At 41.1% G+C, this 23,066-nt stretch overlaps 1 protein-coding gene across 2 annotated transcripts in view; it reads left to right on the top strand.

Moving 5' to 3' along the window:
- Positions 1-22,860, top strand: part of ARFGEF3 (ARFGEF family member 3) — a 95,447-nt gene extending 72,587 nt beyond the window's left edge. For both annotated transcript variants that reach the window (XM_075413951.1, XM_075413950.1), the window contains 10 exons: positions 1,740-1,843; positions 3,398-3,542; positions 6,164-6,292; positions 6,842-7,018; positions 7,598-7,712; positions 8,353-8,455; positions 9,098-9,229; positions 10,806-10,936; positions 14,514-15,744; positions 16,499-22,860. In XM_075413951.1, the coding sequence (XP_075270066.1) occupies positions 1,740-1,843; positions 3,398-3,542; positions 6,164-6,292; positions 6,842-7,018; positions 7,598-7,712; positions 8,353-8,455; positions 9,098-9,229; positions 10,806-10,936; positions 14,514-15,744; positions 16,499-16,690 (2,459 nt within the window). In that variant the 3' untranslated portion in view covers positions 16,691-22,860. The remainder of the gene's footprint in view (positions 1-1,739; positions 1,844-3,397; positions 3,543-6,163; positions 6,293-6,841; positions 7,019-7,597; positions 7,713-8,352; positions 8,456-9,097; positions 9,230-10,805; positions 10,937-14,513; positions 15,745-16,498) is intronic.
- The last annotated feature ends 206 nt before the right edge of the window (positions 22,861-23,066 follow it).

The following is a 23,066-nucleotide window of genomic DNA, read 5'->3' as shown; positions in this document are numbered from 1 at the left end:
TTCATTTTTTCATTGTGTTACTGAGGGCAGTGGAGACCAGGCGTGTCAAGTCAAAGTGACCCTGCAGAGTAATTGTGGTGCTTCGTCAAACTTCAGAACAAAGACAAATGGTGTTGGGTCATTCTGCCCCCATGTCTGTGTTCCTGGCTTGCCTTGATCATTAGAATTTGACATTTTTCATTGAACTGTGGCAGTGATATTTTTTTTCCTTACATAAACTGAAAAACTTCTAATGAGTAGTTTTGGTTTTTTTTAATGCATATTAATTCACAGAGGTATCTAGGTCTGTAAGTGACTCCCTTTGATATAAATGAAGCACCTAACTGCAGCAGATCTAGTCTTTAATGTTACTCTCATCTTACTAAGCTATTTCACCATTGATTTCAACAGGGGCTGAATTCAGCTTGGGATGACAGACTGAAATTGTAATTATTACTACAAAAGAGAAACAAATTTGGATGTCCAGTACCAGTAGAGGGAACTCACATTCCTCCTGGAAAACTTAAAAGCTTGTAGTACATTTCTTTAGGTTTCTTACTTCCGTGAGATAAGTTTGTCCCCTTTATGGTTACATGTCAAAAAAGCAAGACCTTTTTTGGTATTAAAGGTAGTAGGACTATGGGATGCTTCAGTACTGAGCAATAGCAAATATCCTACCATTTTTGTGCATTTTAATATCAAACTAAAGGATTTGAACTTCACTGGCTGACTTGGCTGATTTCAATAGTAGACAAGACTTCTAAAACACATTATGGAGAGAATAGTTAAGGGCATAGAAAAAGCAAATAAATGTAGTGAAAGGAGAATAAAGTAGGATTTAATAAAAGGATTTAATATTTATCTTGCATTTTATATGAGAGGAATAGCTTTTAAGGCAATGAAATCTTCATGTATATAGGCATTTAGTAAAGCTTCAGATTTGGCACTGAATGGGAGCTATTTTGCTAAACTGGAAAAATGGTTGTAAGCCAAGAATTGTAGCGTGGGCAGAACACTGGCTGAGAAGGGAGGAAAACAGACTGTGCAGACAGGGAAAATGCTGGAGTGAATGGAGTTATCCAGGGAGGAGCTCTGCAACAGGATGCCTTGGAACTGATCTGCTTATTCAGCACACTTAGTGAAGCTGACATAAAAGTAGGAATCTGCTGATGCCGCAGAGTTAGTCATACCTCTGATGTTGAGAAACTAGGGCCTGAGGATAGCGTACAGTTGAAACTGTGAGACCTTGGCACCTGATTTAGACAGCAAAAGGAAATACTGTAGCACAAAATATAGAATTATATATTTAAGGAGTAAATAAACTAAAAGGAAGAACTTGTAGTAGAAGAATTTCCCAGGGCACTGGGGTGAATGAATAGAAAAAGAAGAGTATATTAATTGAGCAAAGGGTGAATATGAGCAAGTACTTCATACACCCATGGAAAAAAGCAGAGTGGAGTCAATATGACAGATGACTATAAGGTATGATTTGAAGAACTCCTAAAGGGTCTACTAAAGAGTTTTTAAAATAGGCGTGTATTTATGAAACATTTATTAATATAAAAGTCTATGTATAAAGTATAACCAATATTACTGTACTGTTTGTATGAGAATCATCTGGTTTTCATCTACTAAGATCAAACAAAGGATGTTTTCTGGATTCTGTTCAGACATTAGGGCACAAATGAATGAAAGGAAAAGTACCGCTGTGTGTTGTTCTTTTCTTCTGTCCTTCCCAATGCTGCCTTTCCTGTCCCCAGGGGAAGTAGACTGTAAGGAGATGGGTGACTGTGTGCCAGGATCAGGATATGCATCTACAGACTTGTGCCTTCCCGCGCTTGATTACCTCAGGAGATGTTCTCAGGTATGATGAATAATCTTATACAGGTACTAACGTGGCCTAGGCAACAGTTCTAATCTCCAGGCTTTGCCGTCAGTGGTCAGATGGTATGCATGAACACAACAGAATCTGTGGTGAGCCTGATGGTAATAACCTCTACTGCCAGGTGGAGAATGGCGATCTGAAGAAATCTCATACTTCGTAGGCCAGCTAACATGGGAAAACTGAGGAGACAGAAACACTCAGACCCAAGAAGTATGTGGGAAAATGTGAATGTTCAAAGCCTAGTAGTAACATATTCAAAGTTACATTCATTCTTATTTAAACAGTTACCGTAAGCAGTGTTGGGAATGAAGGAGGGGAAAAACCACACCCTGAGAATTCTCAGATCTTAAGAAGAGCCACAGGTTACACCCTCTAAAACACAGCAGCAGCTTATCTGTACCATGAAAACATATCTGAAGCTCAAGGCAAATCTCTAACAATTAGAACGCTGGCATGTTTCCTGTAATCTCCTTGCACATGGCACAGATTATTATCGGGGTTATTAGGAGGACGTTTTTTGTCTGATTTTATAATGTTTGTATTTCTGTAGTACCTGCAGGTCTTTTTGTTGGACTCAGGCCATGTTTTTTCTCGGTACAATACATACATATAACAAAGGATATTACCATAGCTGAAAGGACTTTATGTCTAAATTCAGAGATAACGGGTGGATTCAGTACACAGACGAAGGGGAGAAGCAAAGAATAAGGCAGCTCAGAATAATAAACAGCAGACATATCAAACAATACTGGCTATCTCATTCACCTCAAAGAACTTAGTGACTATCTATGTGTATATCTAATGTATGTTCTATCTATACACTATGTGCATCACATTGCTCATCCTCATCCTTACAAACCCCAGTCCACGGTGAGGCAGAATTATTTTCTCCTCTTTGAAAGAAGCAGCCATTTTTATCTTGTTATACCTTTTAACTTGCCAGTAGAAGAAGAATAGGAATAACTAAAATAAAATCCTGGCTGTATATTGCAAATACATGGTTTACTTTAGAAAGGCCTGGTAAAATACTGGTAGCATCCCAGCGACAGCACAGTTCTGCAAAGTTTGTATTTGTTTTGTAATGGACAACTCGGGCAATGAAGCTCTGAAGTAAACCTGTACAGGTCCTTTTATCAGTATTTACTTAGTCCTTCAGAGCTCCAGAATATTCTGTGTACAGCTAATGGAGTTTCTTAGATCACAGGTGCCATCCATAAGTAGTAAAATTTGTCTTCCACAAATGAGGAGGGAACACACTCCCTTTCCAAAAATGTGTTATTTAAATTGCTTTTCTCCCCCCAACCTCTTACTTGTCAATGAACAGAAGATTTCTGCCCTCTAGTTGTGTTTTTCATTTGCACTGTTGCTGGATGAAGAGAACAGATGCTGATACTATGCTGCTGTCATAGCTTTTATTTTCTTTTTCATACCTGTGTTGTATGTTATAGGTTTTGCAAATTTTCCCATGTATATTTATCTTTTCTTCTCTTTTATTTCTTTCCATGCCCCCCCCACCCCCTCTCCCTCCCCAAGTTGTTAGCCAAAATTTATAAAATGCCCTTGAAACCCATCTTCCTCGGTGGCCGGCTGGTTAATTTGCCCCGCAGAGTGCAGGAACAGTCAGCCAGCAGTGAGGATGGTATTGAGTGCATCCTTTCTGACTTTGATGACGACACTGGTAAGTGCATTGAAAGGAGTAAATGCAGAGTTAATCAATTGCTTCTTCCGCGTGTAAATTTTGCCAACTGCTGAAAGCAAGAAGGAGGGAAAAACCTTCATCATGTATGGTCTCCCTGTTGTCTACATACATACATGCACATATAGAGCTTGGAAATTCAGGTCACGTCACTGTCCTTAAATTAAAAATTACAGTTCATATATGAGAAAAGTACAGCCTGCCTTTTGGGACAAGATAATATTTTAATTAATTATCCTTATATTCATAATACAATCAATATATATTTCTGAGAGCTAAAATAAAAATACTTTCTAGACTACAGCTGAAGTAAAGGAGTGAAAACCTTTTAAGGTTGGTATTGGCAGGCCTGCCTTCGACAGAAAATATACCAGTGCTGAGTTAGAGTTTAGAAAGATAAAGAATACTTGTTTAAATACATTTCTAAACTTGTGGTCTGTTGAACTAAATGGTGTATTTCTAAAGTCCATAAAAGGCGCTATGACCTCCAGAAAGGCAAGCAGCATTTGTCTCTTGACTATTTGTGTGGCTTATATAGGTTGTAGTGTTTGATGAACTAGATCTGTGTGGAACCAAGCGGTAGAGGAGTGCAGCCTTACTGCTTCTGGACTCATGATGGCCCTTCAAAGCAGTACAGTCACTTCTGAATATCTGAACTACTGAGCTGTTCCAACCTGGCTGCCCCTGTGAAGAGCTAGCTCCAGCCGGGCAGAAAGCAGGCTGACTCCAATGCATTTCATTCACATGCCTAACCAGAATGACTCTTGGTACCTACTTCTATCTAGGCTCTTCCATTATATGGATTCTCCTGTTCCACTGCTACCCTGGATAAAGGAGAGAAAAGCTGCTGTCTGAAAAAAAGCAAACCACAAGTCCTAGTTTGTGTGGTTTTGTTCTTCCTATGTTTGGGTTTTTTTTTCTCTGGCAATTTTACCATGTTCACCTGGGATGTGGGAGACCCCAGTCACTGAACTCTGTGCTTTGTCAGGCTTGGGACTTCACGTAGGGTCCTCCCCACCTCAAGTGAGCACCACGCGCCTACTGTTCTGAACTGGCTCTGCCTATCAGTGTCTTGCTTGCTGTGAACAGAATTGCCACCCAGCAACAAAGAAACCTTCTGATTTGGTTCTTGTCAGAGCTGAGTGCTGAAACCTTCACCCAATTTTGAGTTAGCTGGTAATGGTATCAGAACATTGCTCGGCAAACTGACTTTACAGAGACAGAAGACAGTGCTTCACCTGGCACTCTAGTGCTGAAAGTCAGTACCAAGGTGGGGCAAAATGTTTTAGCCTACTTTGCCATACAGTGGTGCAGTGTATTTTCAGAGTGTATTTGATTCCATGCCAAACTCTTCAAGAGGTGTTTCTAAAAGATACTCAGTTCTTCCAGATTTGAAGATACACAGATTTCATGCTGATTTGTGCTGTTTCCTTATCTAGAAACATCATTAAAGTCTATGCGACTCCAAACAACGTCCCCATACATACTGCCCTGTGGAAGTGGTGTGAATAAGTAAATAAATGATCAACCTATTTACTAAGTAATGATTTCACTGTTTTTTCCTTGATTCTCAGGAAGACTGTTGCAGTCAGCAAAATCAGTTCATTTTAAACAAAGTTCCCCTGCAGCCTTTTTCATTGCTTAGGGACCATAATTAGCTAGCAGGCATCATGCAGACACAGTTTACATCAGCATGGCTACCAGCAGCAGAGAAGATGGGGTTATTAGTGAACCAAAGTAAAATCCATTTTAGCCTAATAAACCCGTAGCCTTTTAAGGAAACTTAGCTCAACAATAACACGATACATTGCAGGAGTATTGTGAGTGTAATATGCAAGATTCTTCTAGTCATTCATAATATCATGGGGAACTAGCAAGTACTTAAGTGGTCTGTGAAAAATTAAAGGACAGCAGTTCCTAACCGTCTTCAAAATTGTATTGAAAACTAGTTATATCCCATAATCTTTTAGGGATACGTTTGCTAATGTAGATACGAACTCACAGTACTACCTGTATCCTAACTGCTGTTCTGGTAGTAGTCCAGCTCTGCCATATCTACATTTAATACTCTTCTATCTGTGACCTCTTAACATCTAAAGATGACATGTGAGGCGGCCTGATGATACTTGATGAGGCATTATTACTGTTCATTTCTGAGTACCAAGTAGAGCTAGTTAAATTATGGCTAGTCACCTTAGGATCCTTACCTAAAATCATAACCTAAGAGTACAATCCGTTCGGGACAGCATTTGCAATGGTAGTGATGTGTGTAAAAGGTCCCATTAAAAAAAATTTTTTAAATCCCCAAGGTTAAAGAGACTGGACTAGTCGAAGTAGTGAACTAAGAAAGAAGACCAGGATAAGTGTATGTGGAGGAGAAAGATAGGACAAAACAAACTTAATAAAAAGGGAAGGAAAAGGAGACCATAATTTCAAAAATTGTTATTGCCTCACAACCATTACACAGCAACAGTGAACATGCAAGAACCCATGATCTTTCAGTTAATCTTAACCTTTTAGTCTCCATCACTTTCTGAGGGCAAGTTCCACCTGTGGTCAATGCAGTATCTCACGGTTTTTAATGTTTTTTTCCTTACTTGTAGGTCTTATCAGTGTCTGGATTATTCTGCTGGAAGAATTAACAACTGCCATATCCAACTGTCCCCGTCAGCACCAGCCTCCTACTTTGGATCTGCTCTTTGAATTGCTGAGGGACGTTGCCAAGACACCTGGTAATGAAAGGGCTTGATAAAATGTGAGCTAGTAGAGCCCTGACCTGAACCTCTTAGAATCCTAAACCACTTCTGTAAAGTGTGTTACTCATGCTAGAGGTGCACAGAGACACTCTCAAGTACAAACAGATTTTCTTAGACCATGATCTGTTTTTCCAGCTAGTGCATTGTTCTGTGTTGACAAAAGGCAGCTTGTAAGAGTATGTTGAACATACTTAACATTTGTTGCACAAATAAAGAGGTGCAGTACTCTGTCGATGTCCTAGCCACAGAAAATGTTTGCCTGGTGGCCAGGAAATGGAAATAGAAAATTATATAGTCCTGTGGACGTGGTGGGAAAGACAGCAGGTAAACAGTTGGCTAAATGTTCATATACTACCTCACAACTAGATCAAAAACTGCCTGCCCCTCTCATCCCACAAAAAAAGTTTCAGAACCTGCTTTCTTTAGCATCACCGCTGGCCTCAGGCTTGGAACAGTTTAGCAAATGTACTGTGCATGTAGGCTTTGTAAGCAAAAATACACAACCGTCACTGTGTTTATTTTAAGGACCAGGATTTGGCATTTATGCAGTTGTACATCTTCTCCTTCCCACGATGTCTCTTTGGCTCCATCGCAGCCACGGTGACCATTCTTACTGGGATGTGGCATCTGCTAATTTCAAGCATGCCATTGGCCTTTCCTGTGAACTCGTAGTGGAGCACATTCAAAACTTCATACACTCAGGTATGTCATTTCACTGTCACATCTGCTGACAGTCATCAGTAGCATGTTACTGAATAGCTACTTGGGGAGATGGTTTCATGGCTTTTTGGTTGCTCAAGCATAAAATGAGAGGAGGAGAGTTGAAAATTTCTGGGGTTCGGGGCTTTTTTTTCTTCCTTTATAGGGTTTATAATTATGGAAAAAATTAACTTGTAAGGGACCTATGGAAGCTATTTAGTCCAACCTTCTGCTCAGAGCAGGGCTATATTCAAAATAAAATCATCACAGTCTATATTATACTTTCCAATAGAAGATACTAAGACTTTGATCATACAGAACTAGAATATCAGAAACAGGATGTAACAGAATTTCTCTAGTATCACTTAAGTCTAGATATTTTATATTGTTTATATCGAAAGGATTGTTCTTATTTCAGTTTGATGTGATGCATATTTCAAAATTGATCTCTAGTGATAACTGCATAAAAAGCATTTGGTTTTCCAAAGTCTCTGAATAGCAGTAAGTGTAGCTGGACTGTTTATCACTAATTGTAATGAAAAGGCAATGATGTTGAAACTGGTCTATGTCTTTTCCTTATAGATATCGGTTATGAAAATATGATCAATACTATGCTGAAAGATCTTTTCAAGTTGCTGGTAGCCTGTGTGGCCGAACCAACAGAAATTATTTCCAGAGTTGGCTGCTCTTGTATCAGGTAATACAATCTGTTCACTCTGTGACCATACTCAAAAAAAGATGTCTTTAGATCTTTGAAGAACTTGTGGACTGATGAAGTTGGCTAACATCTCGAAAGAAGTCTACAATATATCTATCTGTTGTTGTTTGAATAATGAATTTTAGACTCACTAACCTTTTCTTGCTGTTTTCGGTCTGCTTCAGAATCTGTGATTTTAGGCATTACTATGTATATGATTCCCATAAAAAGCACTTGTACATTACTTATATGCAGTTAGTCAATAATTAATACTTAGGAAAAATAATCAAGGATCTTTCTGTTGGAATTCACAGGTCTTCAGAGGCGATGAATATTTTTCACAGTCTTCAGATTATTACAGTCATAGTCAAACTAAGCACTGCCTTATATAGTTACACAGTGTGTCGTTCTTGTCCTGGCAAGATGACTACTTAAAGAGGAGAAGCAAAGGAGGAAAAAAAAAAAAAAGTTGAACTACAGTGTAATCGCAAAAATAGGTCAGGGTAACAACTGGGGAGACTGGATATCATTAGCTAGCTGCTGAGTAGGCCTTTTGTTCAGCTTTCAGCCTTCTCCTGTTGCAAGCAAGAATTGTCTACTTCCTTCTTGAACATGGTAACATTTTCCTGTGTCCTTGCAGATATGTGTTAGTGACAGCAGGGCCTGTTTTTACTGAAGAGATGTGGAGGCTTGCATGTTGTGCCTTGCAGGATGCGTTCTCTGCCACTCTGGAGCCGGTAAAGGTAAACTGCCTTTTTGCTGACAGTCAAAATGTAATCACACCAGTTATAGACTCACTTAACTTGTGACAGGTTGCTTTTTCTTTTTCAGACAAGTTTTTGGGTACAGAGCCAGGAAAAGAAACATAAGGATTATGTGGTAGCTTTTGTTATTTTGTCAATTCACAATGAAAGGTATTGGATCAACAATGGAGGTTGAAATCAGTTTTTCTAAAACATGTACAGACAACGCTAGTTGCTAACAGTCCAGACTTACTTTAAATTGCCCTCCCAGTATGAAATCAGAAGAGTTAAGTAGGTGAAAACTTATCTTTTGTTCCATTTCTTCCTCTGGATTGGCTAAAACTAGACAGAAGACAAAGCTGCTCACTTGATCCTGTAGCTGCATGCTCCATATAGATTATTTCTCAACTCACTATCTTTCTTGTAACAAAAAATCCTGCTAAGTCATCACAGGCCAGAGTACATAATAAGTTATAACGCCTTTGCATCAAATACTTCAAATGCTAAATAGCAGGTGACCGGCTGATGGTAATGGGACAGATGACTCTGAATCCTGTGTTACACATGAACAGGCTGGACAACACTACAGTCACTGACTTCATTTAACGCACAGTGAAAGTCTGATGTTGTGTCTCTCTATAGAACCTGTTGGGCTATTTCCACAGTGGTTCTGAAAGCTTTAGTGGAGATGCCTGTGAAGTGAAGGTGGCAGCCCCCTCCCTCTCGCCAAGTGCTGAAGCTGAATACTGGAGAATCAGAGCCATGGCACAACAGGTACTGCCTGATGTTTCAGGGGAAGTCAGAGAACCTTTTAGACTTAGGGCTTTTCTTTATGAAAGTACATCTTTACCACCACCTTCCTCACAAACCCTAGAGACAAAGACTTCCTCATCACCAGACTAACATTTATTTGCCTGACAGTAGTATTGAGAAAAAGTAATAAAACTAGAAAAAAACCACTAGAACTACCCCCCTGTAAGCAGGAATTAGGAATGCGTAGGGTGGGGGAAGATGTGTAGGTACCTGAGGAGGACTGATGATGACCCTATTCTGCAATGTAGCTTTAAAAACCAGCAGCTCTAGCATGTATCAATGGAAATGTTCCTGACAGAGAAAGGGAAATAGTAGTGTTACTACGAATCCTCATCTAGAATGTCATATACATTTCTGATTGCTCTGTTAAAGTGATAAATTCAAAAGACAAAAAATGCACTAGAAAACAGAGACTGTGATATGAAACTAGAAAGCCAAGATTTGTTCAACCTATCAGAGCAGAGTTTGAAGAGGAATGCAGGTTTTTTCTCTCTAAGTACTTGGGTATAGATTGCAGAGAAGAAAAAGAGTTACTGAGAACTAGACAATAATGCTAACATTTAACAAATGATTTCAAACTCACCGCTAACTCCTAATCAGCACAGCCAGCTTGGAGACAACCTTCTCAGGGTCCTTTTGACTGCAGTGGGGGGCTGTTCATTTTATGCAAGTGGTTGTATGAAACAAGTTCCTTAGAAATACAGCAGACTGAACTTAATGACCTGCAGGGTACCATAAAACTGTAAATACTATATGACAGTTTCAGCATGGGAAAGCAGCTGGATTAAAAGAGCAAACAGATGTTTGATGTCAGTTTCTGACTTGATTAATCATACCCTGATGCTGCTTGAAAATCTGAGACACACAGATCAGGATTTGTGATCACAAATAATGTGGCAGTGGCAGACTGTTTGAGTGGAAAAAATGTTTTGAGTTAAGTTTTAAAGATGCAGAACTCAAGAAAGCAGGGAATGTGGCAATTACACTTTTCTTGCAGACACTATCAGTGGCATGCCCTGAGTCCTCCTCAGTGGGGATTTGACACAACTAAGCTACAAAACAAAGCTACAGCAACCGAGAGTTGTTTCCCCATTTCCCACCCAAAGAATTGCAAGTTAGGGGTCTGTTGTATCTTCATGGCTGACAATCCTTCCAACCACCAACTTTTCTAGGTGCAACAGGCTAACTATGCAAACAGGTCCTGGTCTCCACTATACATGATATTTTCTGATAGTAGTATACAGACAGCAGAAAGTTTGTTTTGGCATTTGGTATTATGCCTTACACAAGTTCAAATGAAAAGGTATCTGTGCTCTGCTGGGTGTCTGGAGGTAGCCCGTGGCTCTGAGGCTGTTTTACCAAAGCAGTATGCTCCAGGGAAAGTCTGCCTGCAGGGGGATACCTTGCATTCTCTCCATCACTGTAAAACAAGTCATCATAACAGATCTTTCACAATGCAGGAAATCCTATTCTTAGGCCCTCCAAGGATCTGGGGAGGGGCTAAACTGATGGTTTTATATAACTTGTTGTTTTCTAGGTCTTCATGCTGGAGACTCAGTGCTCCCCAAAGACACCTAGCAACAAGGAAGGGTTTGAACATGCCCAGTCATGCGTGCTCATCATTGACCTGCCACCAGATAAGAAACCAAATGGGCATACCCAGAGAAGGTAAAATATCTCCTCGGGAAAATACTGTGTCATTAAAAGCAAGATAAAAATTTTGTCCAGCTGACAGAGATGTGAACCGAGCCTGGGAAACCATGCCTCTCCATAGGTCTCATCAAAAAAAAAGAAATACACTGATCAAATATAAGTTAGGTTTTGAGACACAGGAGAGGTTAGGTTACTACTGTCTGCTCTCCAAATGTTCCCGTGATCATATACTGGTGAGCAGGCACGTGCAAGAGCTGTTACAGACAAGCCTGTGTCAGGATCTATAATGTGGCCCTTAGAAAGCTAAATAAAGAAAACGCTTCTAATGGATAGTAAAAATTGGTAGGTTACGAATACCTGAAGGATACCTAAGGTCACCCAAAGCCTTCAGCCAGAGGAAATGAAGATTAAGTTAAGAAAAGAATTCTCATAGGAAATACTACAAAAATCTTTCCAATATTTAGATTCTTTAAGAAGTGGAGTTAAAAATACCAGTTTGAGGAGAGCTTTGGAAGTGCTGTTATGTTTGCAATGATACCTAGCAAATGAAATAATGTCTACTTCCCTAATGGTCTTTTAAATTCAGTATTACTGGATTAAGAAGGTAGAAAAAGCTAATGGATAAACTGGAGCAGTATAAACTGAAGAGACCACATACAAAGCTGCGAAACTGTCAACATATTGATCTAGGGAATGTTGTTTTTGCTTGGCACTTTATTTTTGTGGAAGTCCTTCTATATGTTACCACCTCAGAAACTCATGCATTTGCATGAGAGTCTGATCCTGTCAAAGAATATTTCTTTTTGCTTGCACTCAGTTGTTTAGACAACTGCTGTAACATCAGTAGGGCCAAGAGTTACAATTCTGCATTCAGGGTTTGTGTTTGTATTGCAAGGTATGTAATACATGGCATGAAATTGCCTTTTGCGAGATAGCAAACCTGCTTTGTACCACTTCAGGCATTCTTATTCAAAGCTGAACTATTGCTTGCAATGAGGAGCCTGAATGTGATGGTCCTCCTTTGGATGGACGGGAAGAAAGAGCATGCAAGATGCCTCCATCCTTACACAGCTGTACAGAAGTTTCCCCCAAGAGTGGGTGCTCTGTTGCCTTGCCTTTAGAGAACGGGGCCCTGCGCAGAGATGAGGAAAGGTTGAGAGCAGAGTCTAAACCCTTTCTTTGTAGTGGGAAAATACCTGCGTTATCCAAAGGTTTGCAGATCATTCTTCTTGTTATAATGACTGCAAAGCAAAAGACTGGTGTACTCCTCTCTCATGGCACATAAGGCCATGCAATCTAACAGGCTACGTTCGTAAAGGTAGTGTGGGTCTTGCTTGTCCTTAAACAAATAAATAAAAGCTTGCATTTAATGCAAACTCTGAATGCTTTCACACTGTGCTTTGTCTAAACAACTACAAAAAGTGTATATGCTGACAGGCAAATGTTACCCCAGCAACGCTCATTTTTCACCAAAACAGGGCACAGACATAGACTGTGCCACTGTTTTTCATATTATTTGCTACAGCAGTGCAGTAGTATGCCGGTCTTGCATGCTAGTAACTGGCTTTTCAAAAGTTGTACTTTAACCTTAGTGGGGTTTCTCTTCTCCCTTTTTGCTTTTGTTTCCTTAATGCTGCATCGTTTCACAGGAAGCTGGGGTAAGGGAGCTTTTCTTCTTCCTAAAAAATTAATAGTATATTTCAGTTTGAAACTTTGGGCAGAATAAGAAAATACTATCCTTAACCAGCTTTGGCATTGCGTATTTTCACCTACAGTTCTGTACTAATTTCTTTTGGAATTGAGCAGTACTTTAAACTGTCCTTGTAAATTGCCTTTTTGGCTATTACAAGGAAAGCAGATCTCCTTCATTCTGATCCTGCTTTTGGAACAGGATTAGTCTCTTGAAATCAATGCAAGCACTCATTTAACTTTACACATGCTCTTAAGAGCTTTTCTGAGTCGGAGCCTCTAATGATTTTTATAGCAGAAAACTACTTCCCTATAAAGAGCTTCAATGTGTATATTAATCATCAAGATTTCAGCACTGTCAGATAATAAGACTACTAAGTTTTACTGATGTATCAGCACTGACAGCTGTGTCATGGTAAGCGAACTGACATAGGTAAATTAACCCAGGAAGCACAGTTTTGTCTGTCTTTTTTTTTTTAATAAATGTTCCATTCTCAAAACTGAGTTTTGGTATGCATTATCAAACAAAAAATTAGACATTTTGTTTTGGTATTTTGAAAACACCTTTGAAAGGTGTTTGATGAAAGTAGAATAGTTTTTGCAACAAAAAAATTAAAGGTCTGCAACTGAACATCTCATGTTACTTCAAGATTTATGTGGACTTAGACCTAAAACTTCAGTATGGCAATCCAACTGAAAAACCTCTTCCTCGCTTGATAGCGGTGCTAATTAAAATGCAACCCATCTTAGTTCCCTAAATCAAAACAACTATTACTCTGTGTACCAGAGCATCAGCTCCATTTAAAACATTGACACTGTAATCTTATGCAAAGACTTTTTTTTTAAATGCCTTAAGATAGGTTTCACAGTTTATAATTTTAAATCCATGAGATAGCAAACAACAATCCTGTCTGCCCTTTCTTCCTAGCCTGCCTTGCCTGTAAGCCTCTTGGTGTTATGTACTGGTGAATGACCTGACAACATTGGTTGGAGGCATTTGCCATTCCTGGGTTCCCCGTGCAAATCAAGAATCAGTGAGATCTCCAACAGCTCGCAGCATCTCTTTAACAGAAGCACAGCTAAGAATCACCCAGTATTGTATGTGAGAAACAGGGTTAGGAGCATATATTTCCATGCTGGGCTCTCAGTGTTGAAGTCTTAAGAGCAAACAGTGAAATGTGCCTTCAGCAAGACTTAAGCTTCTTTGCATGCTCCATTGCACTGCTGATGTTTCTGCAGACGTCTTCTGGTTGGCTGGCTCTTTGTGTTTTATTTTGAAGTTCTCCTAGCATTAGTGGAAATGGAAACCTAGTAGTAAACTAGTTTTGGCCTCAATTTGTCACAGTAAAGTTAAGGTTGGCTGAAATGCTGGTGGAGGAATTTTAAGGATATTTCAACTTAGCCAAAGTTCAGCAACAAAAATAGAAAATATAGTCAGGAACCAGTGGCAGAAGTGCTGCATAACTTGTGTGTTAACAAATTCCTCAGTTATAGCAGGCTGAAACATTGAGAGTACTTGCAGCTGCCATGAAATTGAAACGCTGAATAATTAGTCCCTTGGTGTTAGACAGCTCTGGAGAAAAGGACAAAAATTGTAACAGAGTTTTGTTTTAATACCACCTCTACACAAGTACCATTAGTGTGCTTGCTGTGTACAGTTATTTTTGACCAATGTGAGTGTCTTCCCTTCTAGGAAAGTATTTGAAAGAGTGACCAAAAGACCATTCTAGACAACTTTATCTTCCTCCACTTTTTTGTAACAAAGCTGTGAAAATTTGGCCTTTCACTTGCATTTTTCATGTCAGATTCTAAAATACGAAGTATTCCTGTGCATCTAATAAAAGCACAATGCATCATTTTAATTTAATTTTATTTTTTTCCTTCCCATGATTGGTTTACCAAGTATTCCTTTCCGGACGATAGTTGTGAGCTTGCTGTCCCACCAAGTACTGCTCCAGAATTTATACGACATCTTACTGGAAGAATTTGTGAAAGGCCCTTCTAACTTGGAGGAGAAAATGACAATACAAGTACCAGAAAACAAGTTGGCTGGTTTTCTCAGATACATCTCCATGCAAAACCTGGCTGTCATCTTTGACTTACTGCTGGACTCCTATAGAACAGCCAGAGAGTTTGACACCAGACCTGGGCTGAAGTGTTTGCTGAAAAAAGTGTCTGGCATTAGTGGAGCTGCCAACTTGTATCGCCAGTCAGCAATGAGCTTCAACATCTACTTCCATGCTTTGGTTTGTGCAATCCTGACAAACCAGGAGAACATCACTGCAGAGCAAGTGAAAAAGATCCTCTTTGAAGATGATGACAGAAGCACAGACTCGTCACAGCAGTGTTCTTCAGAAGATGAAGACATTTTTGAAGAAACTGCCCAGGTCAGTCCCCCACGAGGGAAGGAGAAGAGACAGTGGAGGGCTCGAATACCATCGCTGAGTGTACAGCCTGTCAGCAATGCCGACTGGGGGTGGCTAATCAAGCGGCTTCATAAGCTCTGTATGGAACTGTGCAACAACTATATCCAGATGCATCTGGACCTGGAGAATAATGTAGAGGAGCCTCCAGTGTTCAAAGGCGACCCTTTCTTCATTTTACCATCCTTTCACTCGGAAACCTCCACCCCCTCGACCGGAGGGCAGTCTGGGAAGGACACGCCATCGGAAGATGACCGGAGTCAAATCAGGGACCAGCTGGGAGACAGCCTGACACCCCGAGGAGGGAGTGGAGAAATGTTGCTGCTACCCCCACCCCTAAGTCCTAAACCAGAGAAAAAAGAGCAAACCAGGAAAAAAGAATGGTGGGAGAGTGCTGGCAACAAGATCTACACCATAGCCACTGACAAAACTATCTCCAAGCTCATGACAGAATACAAGAAAAGAAAGCAGCAACAGGCCATGACGTCCTTCACCAAAGAGGTCAAAGTGGAAAAGAAAGGGGAGTTCCTGGGTTCAAGAGGGCCAGACTCGCCCATACTGCAGCGGCCACAACATCTTGTAGATCTAGGTCAAATGAGGCATTCATTCAGTGCTGGTCCAGAGATCCTGAGACAGGAGAAGAGACCACGTTCAGGATCCACAGTCAGCTCCCTGAATATATCTGTTAGGGATGCCGAGGCCCAGATACAGGTAGGACATACTTGTAAAATGCTAATAATAATAGCAATCATTAAAAAGATACCTAGAAGTATTTTTTCTATTACTATTATTATAATCTCTTCATTAAATGTCTTGATTACATAAAGAAGTCATCGTGATGAGGACTGACTATTCCAGCAGCTGGCACTGATAAAAACCTGATTCTGTCTTGCCAAACGAAAATCAGTCTTCAGGGAAGTGTTATCAGGCGTATACTAGTACAGCTTTCAAGAGAACTTCTGTGACTGGGGCCAAAGCCGCACTTAGTCCTAAGAACTAACAATCTACAGTGAGCTCACTGCTTACTGCTAAGGGCTCTAGCCCACTTAAGGCTTTTGAAAATGCCACGCTGCTTGTCACAATGCTTTTGTACTTAATAAGGGGTTTTTGAGAATTCCACAGCAGAAATACTGGGCTCTGTTGCTAAACAGAAACTCGCTGTTTGCATGTCCTAGTGAACGAATAGGTGAAAGCATCAACCTTGAAAGTCTTTGTTCACTGTGGGATGAAAGAAAAGGTGATGAAGGCTGAGCATGATACTTGCAATACGAAGTCAAGCAATGACTTACAGTACCGATTGTGAATTAGGAAGACACGGTGAACTTTAAATTAATATGCTGGCACTACTCAGTCCTCTTCATGAGGCTGGAACCACCAGGTATCTTATTTTCTGCCTCAACTGCTGGGCTTATGTATTTAGAAGTGTCTTCTAAAGAGTCTTTTTTTGTATCCAATTTGTTTGTAGGCATGGACCAACATGGTGCTGACAGTTCTCAGCCAGATTCAGGCCCTGCCAGACCAAACATTCACAGCCCTGCAGCCAGCGGTGTTCCCCTGTATCAGCCAGCTGACTTGCCACGTGACAGACATCCGTGTCCGCCAGGCAGTACGGGAATGGCTGGGAAGAGTGGGCAGAGTTTACGATATCATCATTTAAACCTAGCTGTGCTCTGTTGCAAAGAGGAGAAGACAGCCAAGGTATACAGCAAAGAAGTATTTGGGGTTCGTTAATGGCCTATTTGTTGGTGATAAATTAAGAAACAATGAGCTTGTCAATGTGTATCCTCTATCCGCTTGAGACTGTGTCCCTCACACTAGCAAAGGAGGCAATGCATGTGTGTGTCCAGGGGGGTCTGGAATGGCCCTAGAACCCAGAAACTGCCAGTAAATCAGGCTGATGCGTAAAGGGGTGATACATTACACTAGCCTTCATTTTTGTTCAAATTAGCAGCAGTGGGAGCCACAACAAACTGCAGCATAACTTCCACGCTTGCAGTTAGCTGTGAACACAACTGTCGTCTGGATGTCAAACTAGGCCAGTAAGCCCATGTAACTTTGAAAAAAAAAAAAAAGAATTCAGAAAAAAGGTGGGGCTATAGAACAAGTAAAAAGGTGACACTTGGTAACTTTTTTGCCCTTCTAAAATTAGCGAGAGGAAAGCTAAATAAAAATCATTGTAGTAACTTTATGCCTCACTTACTAGAGAAAGTGGAAATTTATTTTGCTCTGAGAAGAGCCTTTGAAGTCTGGTCACATTCAGGGTAGCTAGTAAGTGACTATTAAAGTATCCAAGGTCTAAAACTGGTGAACCAAGCACAGACTATTCATCCTTTCATTGCTCTTGTGTGGAGTATTGCCTGAAGAGTCTACAACACTACCCTGGCTGCCTCTTCAGCTATGCCAACAGCTGATCATTTTTCCACGTCTCTAATTCCCCCTGAAGGCACCAGGGAAGTTTGTTTTGCTGCTTCCTGTGAAGCTGGGGGGAAGACACACCGCAGAGCAAATACCAGCATGTGCCAATATCCAGCATTCAACTAAACAGAGCAGAGATAAAGCGTTCCAGTTTAAGCAACACTTCAGCTAAGTTAGCTTGTGCTGCTACTGGAAATTTATATGTTTGCTTATGTAGAGCTGCTGTAGCCGGGAACACCCTTATCACCCTGGTTAAACTTAGCCTATCACTCCACATTGAGCTGAATCAAGATGGAAAATAGTCTGAAAGGAAGGGATCTTTGCTGTTTCTCTCCCACTTCTTGTCCGCTGCTGTAAACAGAAGCGGACAGATCCTCACAGAGGTCCATCCCCCTCTGTGCAGCACTCCTACAGGGACTACTACAATCTCCTGATAATTACCAAGGGGAGGAGCAGGGGAAGGATTGGCTGTTGTGTTGTCAAATACATATGTGATGCTGTTTGCACTACACACAGCAAAGGGTTACCTTGCTGCACAAGTCATGTCACAGCCCCTGGGACATGCCATCTCGTACTGTCATACCACATAATTTATTGATTAGAGGTTGGAATAATTCATTGACAATAAGTTGATTTTAATCTTGAGTGACCCCTTAATGATATTCTCCCAAGGCTTTTAAAATGAGCACACCAACTAAATATGCAGCTTCTGTCCCTGCTGCAAAGCATCCTCAAAATGGCATCTCTTTTTATCAGAACTGGATTTTGCCCAACTGCTTTTAGCATCTCAAACCTAGAACACAAGAGGGAGTCAAGAGGCTCCACTGTACAGCCATCACCCAAGCTGAGGTGTTTGCAAGGAGTCTGCCACTATCCTCTTGCCTTTCCCTCCATCGCCCACTTCGTGTTGTCACCTGCTAGACTTGTGCGGGGAATATTTGTCCCATAACTTTCTGTAGGGTCAGTCACGCTGTTTCCTCTTCTTTCAAAACTTCCCTTTTGCTAAATTGTTTCAAGGACATAAAAATTCTTTAAAAACAATTCTTTCTTACCACCTACATTGATTTTTATGAATGAGTAATTTGACAATTTTATCAATTTTCCCCTAACAGTTTTAACACTTCCTTAGGGGCAGGTGAGATCAGCCCTTGGTATATGGGAAAGTAGTGGCACGGTTTGATTTCTGTTGCTATGTCTTTATTACACATTTTTAGGTAAAGTAAAAGGGTGGTTGTATTTTTTGTTAAGGTTTTCATTGGGCATCTATACAGAATTGCTTTTAAAGCAGTACATTGATTCTGATCTCTGTTGTTGCCTAATTATGAACTGTATGCAAAACACCCAACTCTGCTTTTTCTCATTATACGTGCATTGAATTGATGCAGATCATTGCTGTACTAATCTAAAACTAAAGCAAATCCCTAAACTATGTCGGAGAAGTAAAATTGATAGCAGTACCAATGGAATCACTCAGGACTCCAGAAAAGGGCCTAGTATCTAGGAAACACTGTGGTTATGTGTTGTGGTTGCAATACAAAAATCCTGCTGTAAAACAGAAAGAGAAGCCCTAGGAGTGAGAATACCACCATCCCCACCACCCCTTCAAGCCCATGAACACAGCATAGCCCAGTGGTGTTTGATTAGCCACCATCTTGACCCAAACTATCATTTCATTTCAACTTTCTACACTACACGTACCATACTGGAAATGAGCAGGAGTAAATTTGGTGTACTGCTGTTGCCCTTTATTAAACTTAACCCTCCAAATTATGCACCAAGTGCCCATTGTCACCCTCAGTGCCTCTGCTTGTTACCACCCCTCCACAAGAGGTCATGAGTAACTTTGAGTAATTCCAGAAATGTAATTTAAAAGGGATGGGGGTAGGGGGTGAAGGACTCTTGAAGCAGTAGGCTTTACATAAGCAATGTTTAGCATGTGTTGCTCTTCCTTTCCCTTATACGTAAAATGGTAAGCAGGTGAGGAGAACAGCCCATGGTCACTTCAGGAAGCATCAATCTGAGGTGCCGAAGCCTTCTGATGCACCTCCAAAATATAAATAAATAAAAAATTAAGTTGGTTCATCAGATTCTCAGCTATCTTTTTGCTGGTTTAGCCAAAGACATCAGCAAGCCCTAAGGAAGTACAACACCAAACATGGGAAGCCACCATTTCATAGACCTGTGCAGTCTCATGCATCCCATCCTTTGGACTTACTGCTGCCAGCGTGCTGCCTTCAGGCCTCACAAAGCAAGCTTTTAGCCCGAAACAGGAGTCTACCAGAGCAGTCCCAGGAGAAGGGTCCTGGCACCAGCCTGTCCTAGGCCTCGGAAGGGCACTGACCAACTCTGAACACCCCAGTCGTGTCCAGCTGTATCACACCACAGCAGCTCTTTGGCTTTCCGCTTATGTAGGGAAGCACCTCAGCCAGCAGCACAAAGTAGCCCTTGTCTCCACAAGGCATTCGGCAGCCGTAGATGTACCACCTCCATCTCTTGGTTGACATGCTTTCGTATCTTTAAGCTGTTAAAATACAGATTCAATACTCTGCTAGGGATGAACACTCATATGAGAATAGCTGACAATTTAGCATCTAGAAGGACTTACTAGGGAAAGATTTACATAGACCTGGGCAAAACTTTCTTTGTAAAACTAAGCACAGGCAACACAGCTTATGCCTCATCACAGATAAAAAAATTCATGTCCTCTGGACTATAGCTGGCTCGTGTCAAGGCCAAGCAGAGTTTACACCCGTGACTTCTAAGGTTCTCTGCCTTTCAATCCAAGCTTCAGCTTTTGTTTAAAACCTAAACTTGCTGTAAAATTAACTGACAAATTCTCACTTGCCAAAGAGGCAACCTCCACCACTAAATACCTTGTGTTAGCATACGTAACCTCCAGGTGCACATGATACAGAGGCATCGCAGTGTTGGTATCTCCACTGCAGAGCTCGGCGCAGCGCCAGTATGAAACCGAGCGGCAGACGAGTTAGCAAGTAGAGAGCTCCGTGTGCTGCCTGCACTTTGTGCCTCGCGTCGCAGCTTAGGCCCACGCTCAGAGTGCCTGAGCTGTTGAAATCAATGTGAGTTACGTACCTGGATATCTTTAATTCTCAGGACTCAGTCGTTGAACCCTTCAATCCCTAAATACAAGTTCTCAGGAAAGGGCAAATCCTGTACAGTTCCTGATGTCACCCTCTCTGCTGCTGTCCTCACACCTCCTGCTTGAAACATCCCCGAGAACCAGCAGATATTCCCGTGCATCCCAGCTCACCAAAACTAGACCATTCACTTTTGCACAGATCCAGTTTTAACATGTAGGAGGCTGACCATAGCAAGCCAAACTAATTTATTTCTACCAAGCTAATGTGTATAGAAGCTTATTCAGAAACTGAGCATGTGGTTTGGCTATTTTCACCTTTAACAATACATTCTAGAATGCCATTACTCAGTCATAAATTGCTCTTAATTCGCAAAATAAAAAAAAGTGAAGTGCTTTCTTCCCTGGCTTTTGCAGGGGTGTGCTGAGATTATATAAGCAAGCTATTTACTCATTACTCTGGTTACAGTCATTTCTGGGAAGCTCAATGTAGAGTGCTAATCATGGCATATGACACGAAATACAGTTAGTTTTTATCCAATTTCTGATCATTCCACAATTGTTTAAAGAACTAATGCAATACCATCAATTTGAAAAAAAAAAAAAGTTTCTCGTCTTTTTTTTTTTTTTTAGTATAAAAGGACCAAGTTACCATAGCACAGAAGCACAACTGTTGGCTTTTATGCAATGTAGATAGCATCTGGCAGCTAGAGATCCCTCGCCACTGAACCTCCCTATTTTGAGTAGAGCTTCTGTAGGGATACAGCGCAAGGGTCTCGTAGCAGCCCTTGCTAGCAGCACGCCTGCCACTCCAGCAAGTTGTACAGCTGCAAGGAAGAAGTCGTAGCTCCTCTTTCTGTTGTTTCCACTAATGCCCCTCAGAACACATACTTTCTATGTGACACTAACTGTATGACTTCCTACTAAACAAACCGCTTTGGCCAAACATGGGGGGCTGGCTATTTAAAAAGGAAAAATAAAAAAGCACAGGGCATAAGTATACATCAGTCTTTTCAGTTAATGCTCAGAGGTCTCTGAGCTAAAAACTAAGAAGGAAGAAGAAATGCCCTAGTTCTGTGGGTATCAGTGGAGCTACACTGTATGAGCCTGGATTAATGCAATAATGAGCTCACCGGTGGGACCAGATTCCCCAGATTCTCTTTATTTTTGGCATATTCCTAAGCTGAGGTTTACATAGTCTCCATTGCCACATTGAATCAGGGAACTGAGTTTATGGAGGGCATGTTTTAATTAAGAAACATGGCAACAGAATCTACTTCAATCCTTTTATCTCAACATCCACCTTTTCAAAAGGTAGTTGTGTAATTCCATAAATTTCATCTAAATACGATGGAGCGCCAGGGCCCTCTTTCCCATCCATGCATTTGGTTCATCCGGGCTGCAGCAAGGTGCTACGCTTCCAGAAGACGCAAGGCAAAACAAGAGAGCTGAGCTGGCAGAGAGGCACAGGCACACAGGTTCAAGCAAGGGACAGGTATCGCCTCCACAAGCAGAAAGCAGGCTGTGGCTCCTGGGCCCCTAGCTCTGCAGAGGGAAGTGGGATTCGACACCAAAAGGAGAAGAGCCAGGAAGGGCAGAGCACGATGGTGACAGGGCCCAGTACTCCACGCTGTTTGCTGGAGCAGATGGGAACAAGAGATTGAAAAGTGTGCAATGACAGCAGTGAGCACCTTCTTTTAGTTCCCCTCACTTTCTCTTCTCTCCCCGCCCACCCCCTTTTTTGTCATTATTTGTGAGACTGCCATGGGCCCTTCAACCCGAACTGAAAACAGAAAGCAAGCCAAAGGGAGTGGACACTCCATTTTGCCAAAGATCTAATCCTTTCCTGTTCAAAAACTAAAATCTAATTTTATCTCCATGATGATGGCTGCCATAGGAAGCATTTTGCCACAAAACATGATTCCCAGGACTTCATTGCTCTAGCTGTATATTCAGGAGGAGCCACTAAAACATAAGAGAAACTGTAAATCACCTGGTCGAGCAACTGCTTACATTGGATTGACCTTCTATTGAGTTCATACCTAGCTGCAATTCCCCTGTCTCAGCCGTGTGCCCTCCCTCTGCCTTGCTGCTCTTCTTTAGAAAACACGTCCCCGTGTCCGCCGCGTCCTGTTGTGCTGCTACCTTTGTTTGGTCCTTGGGTGTCCAGTGGTCAGGCAGTCACTGTCAGCCGGCTTGCAATTTGTACTTTGTGTATATTTTGTTCTGACTGAATTCTTAAATGGAAATATTTTAAAACAAAAATTATAAACTATTTATGTTGCTTGTGTTGTAGAATAAAGAAGCAAATGCAAAATAAATTATGCTTTGGTTTTGTCTAGAGAAAGTTATTTTACAGTTACTGATGAAGCAAAGGAGCAGAACTGAGAAAGGGCCTGAAATACTTCGTACATACCAGCAGGGACTGCAGTTTTCACAGATGACTTGGGGCATTTAGCCACTTCGAGCTGCTGGGTTTTTTCAGTAGGAGCCAAGATCTGAAAACTTTAACAAATGAGCT

This window comes from Opisthocomus hoazin, chromosome 2 (assembly GCF_030867145.1).
Source record: "Opisthocomus hoazin isolate bOpiHoa1 chromosome 2, bOpiHoa1.hap1, whole genome shotgun sequence".
Taxonomy (NCBI): Eukaryota; Metazoa; Chordata; class Aves; order Opisthocomiformes; family Opisthocomidae; genus Opisthocomus; species Opisthocomus hoazin.
The sequence above is the reverse complement of the archived record's forward strand: the minus strand, read 5'-3'. Positions and strand labels throughout refer to the sequence as shown.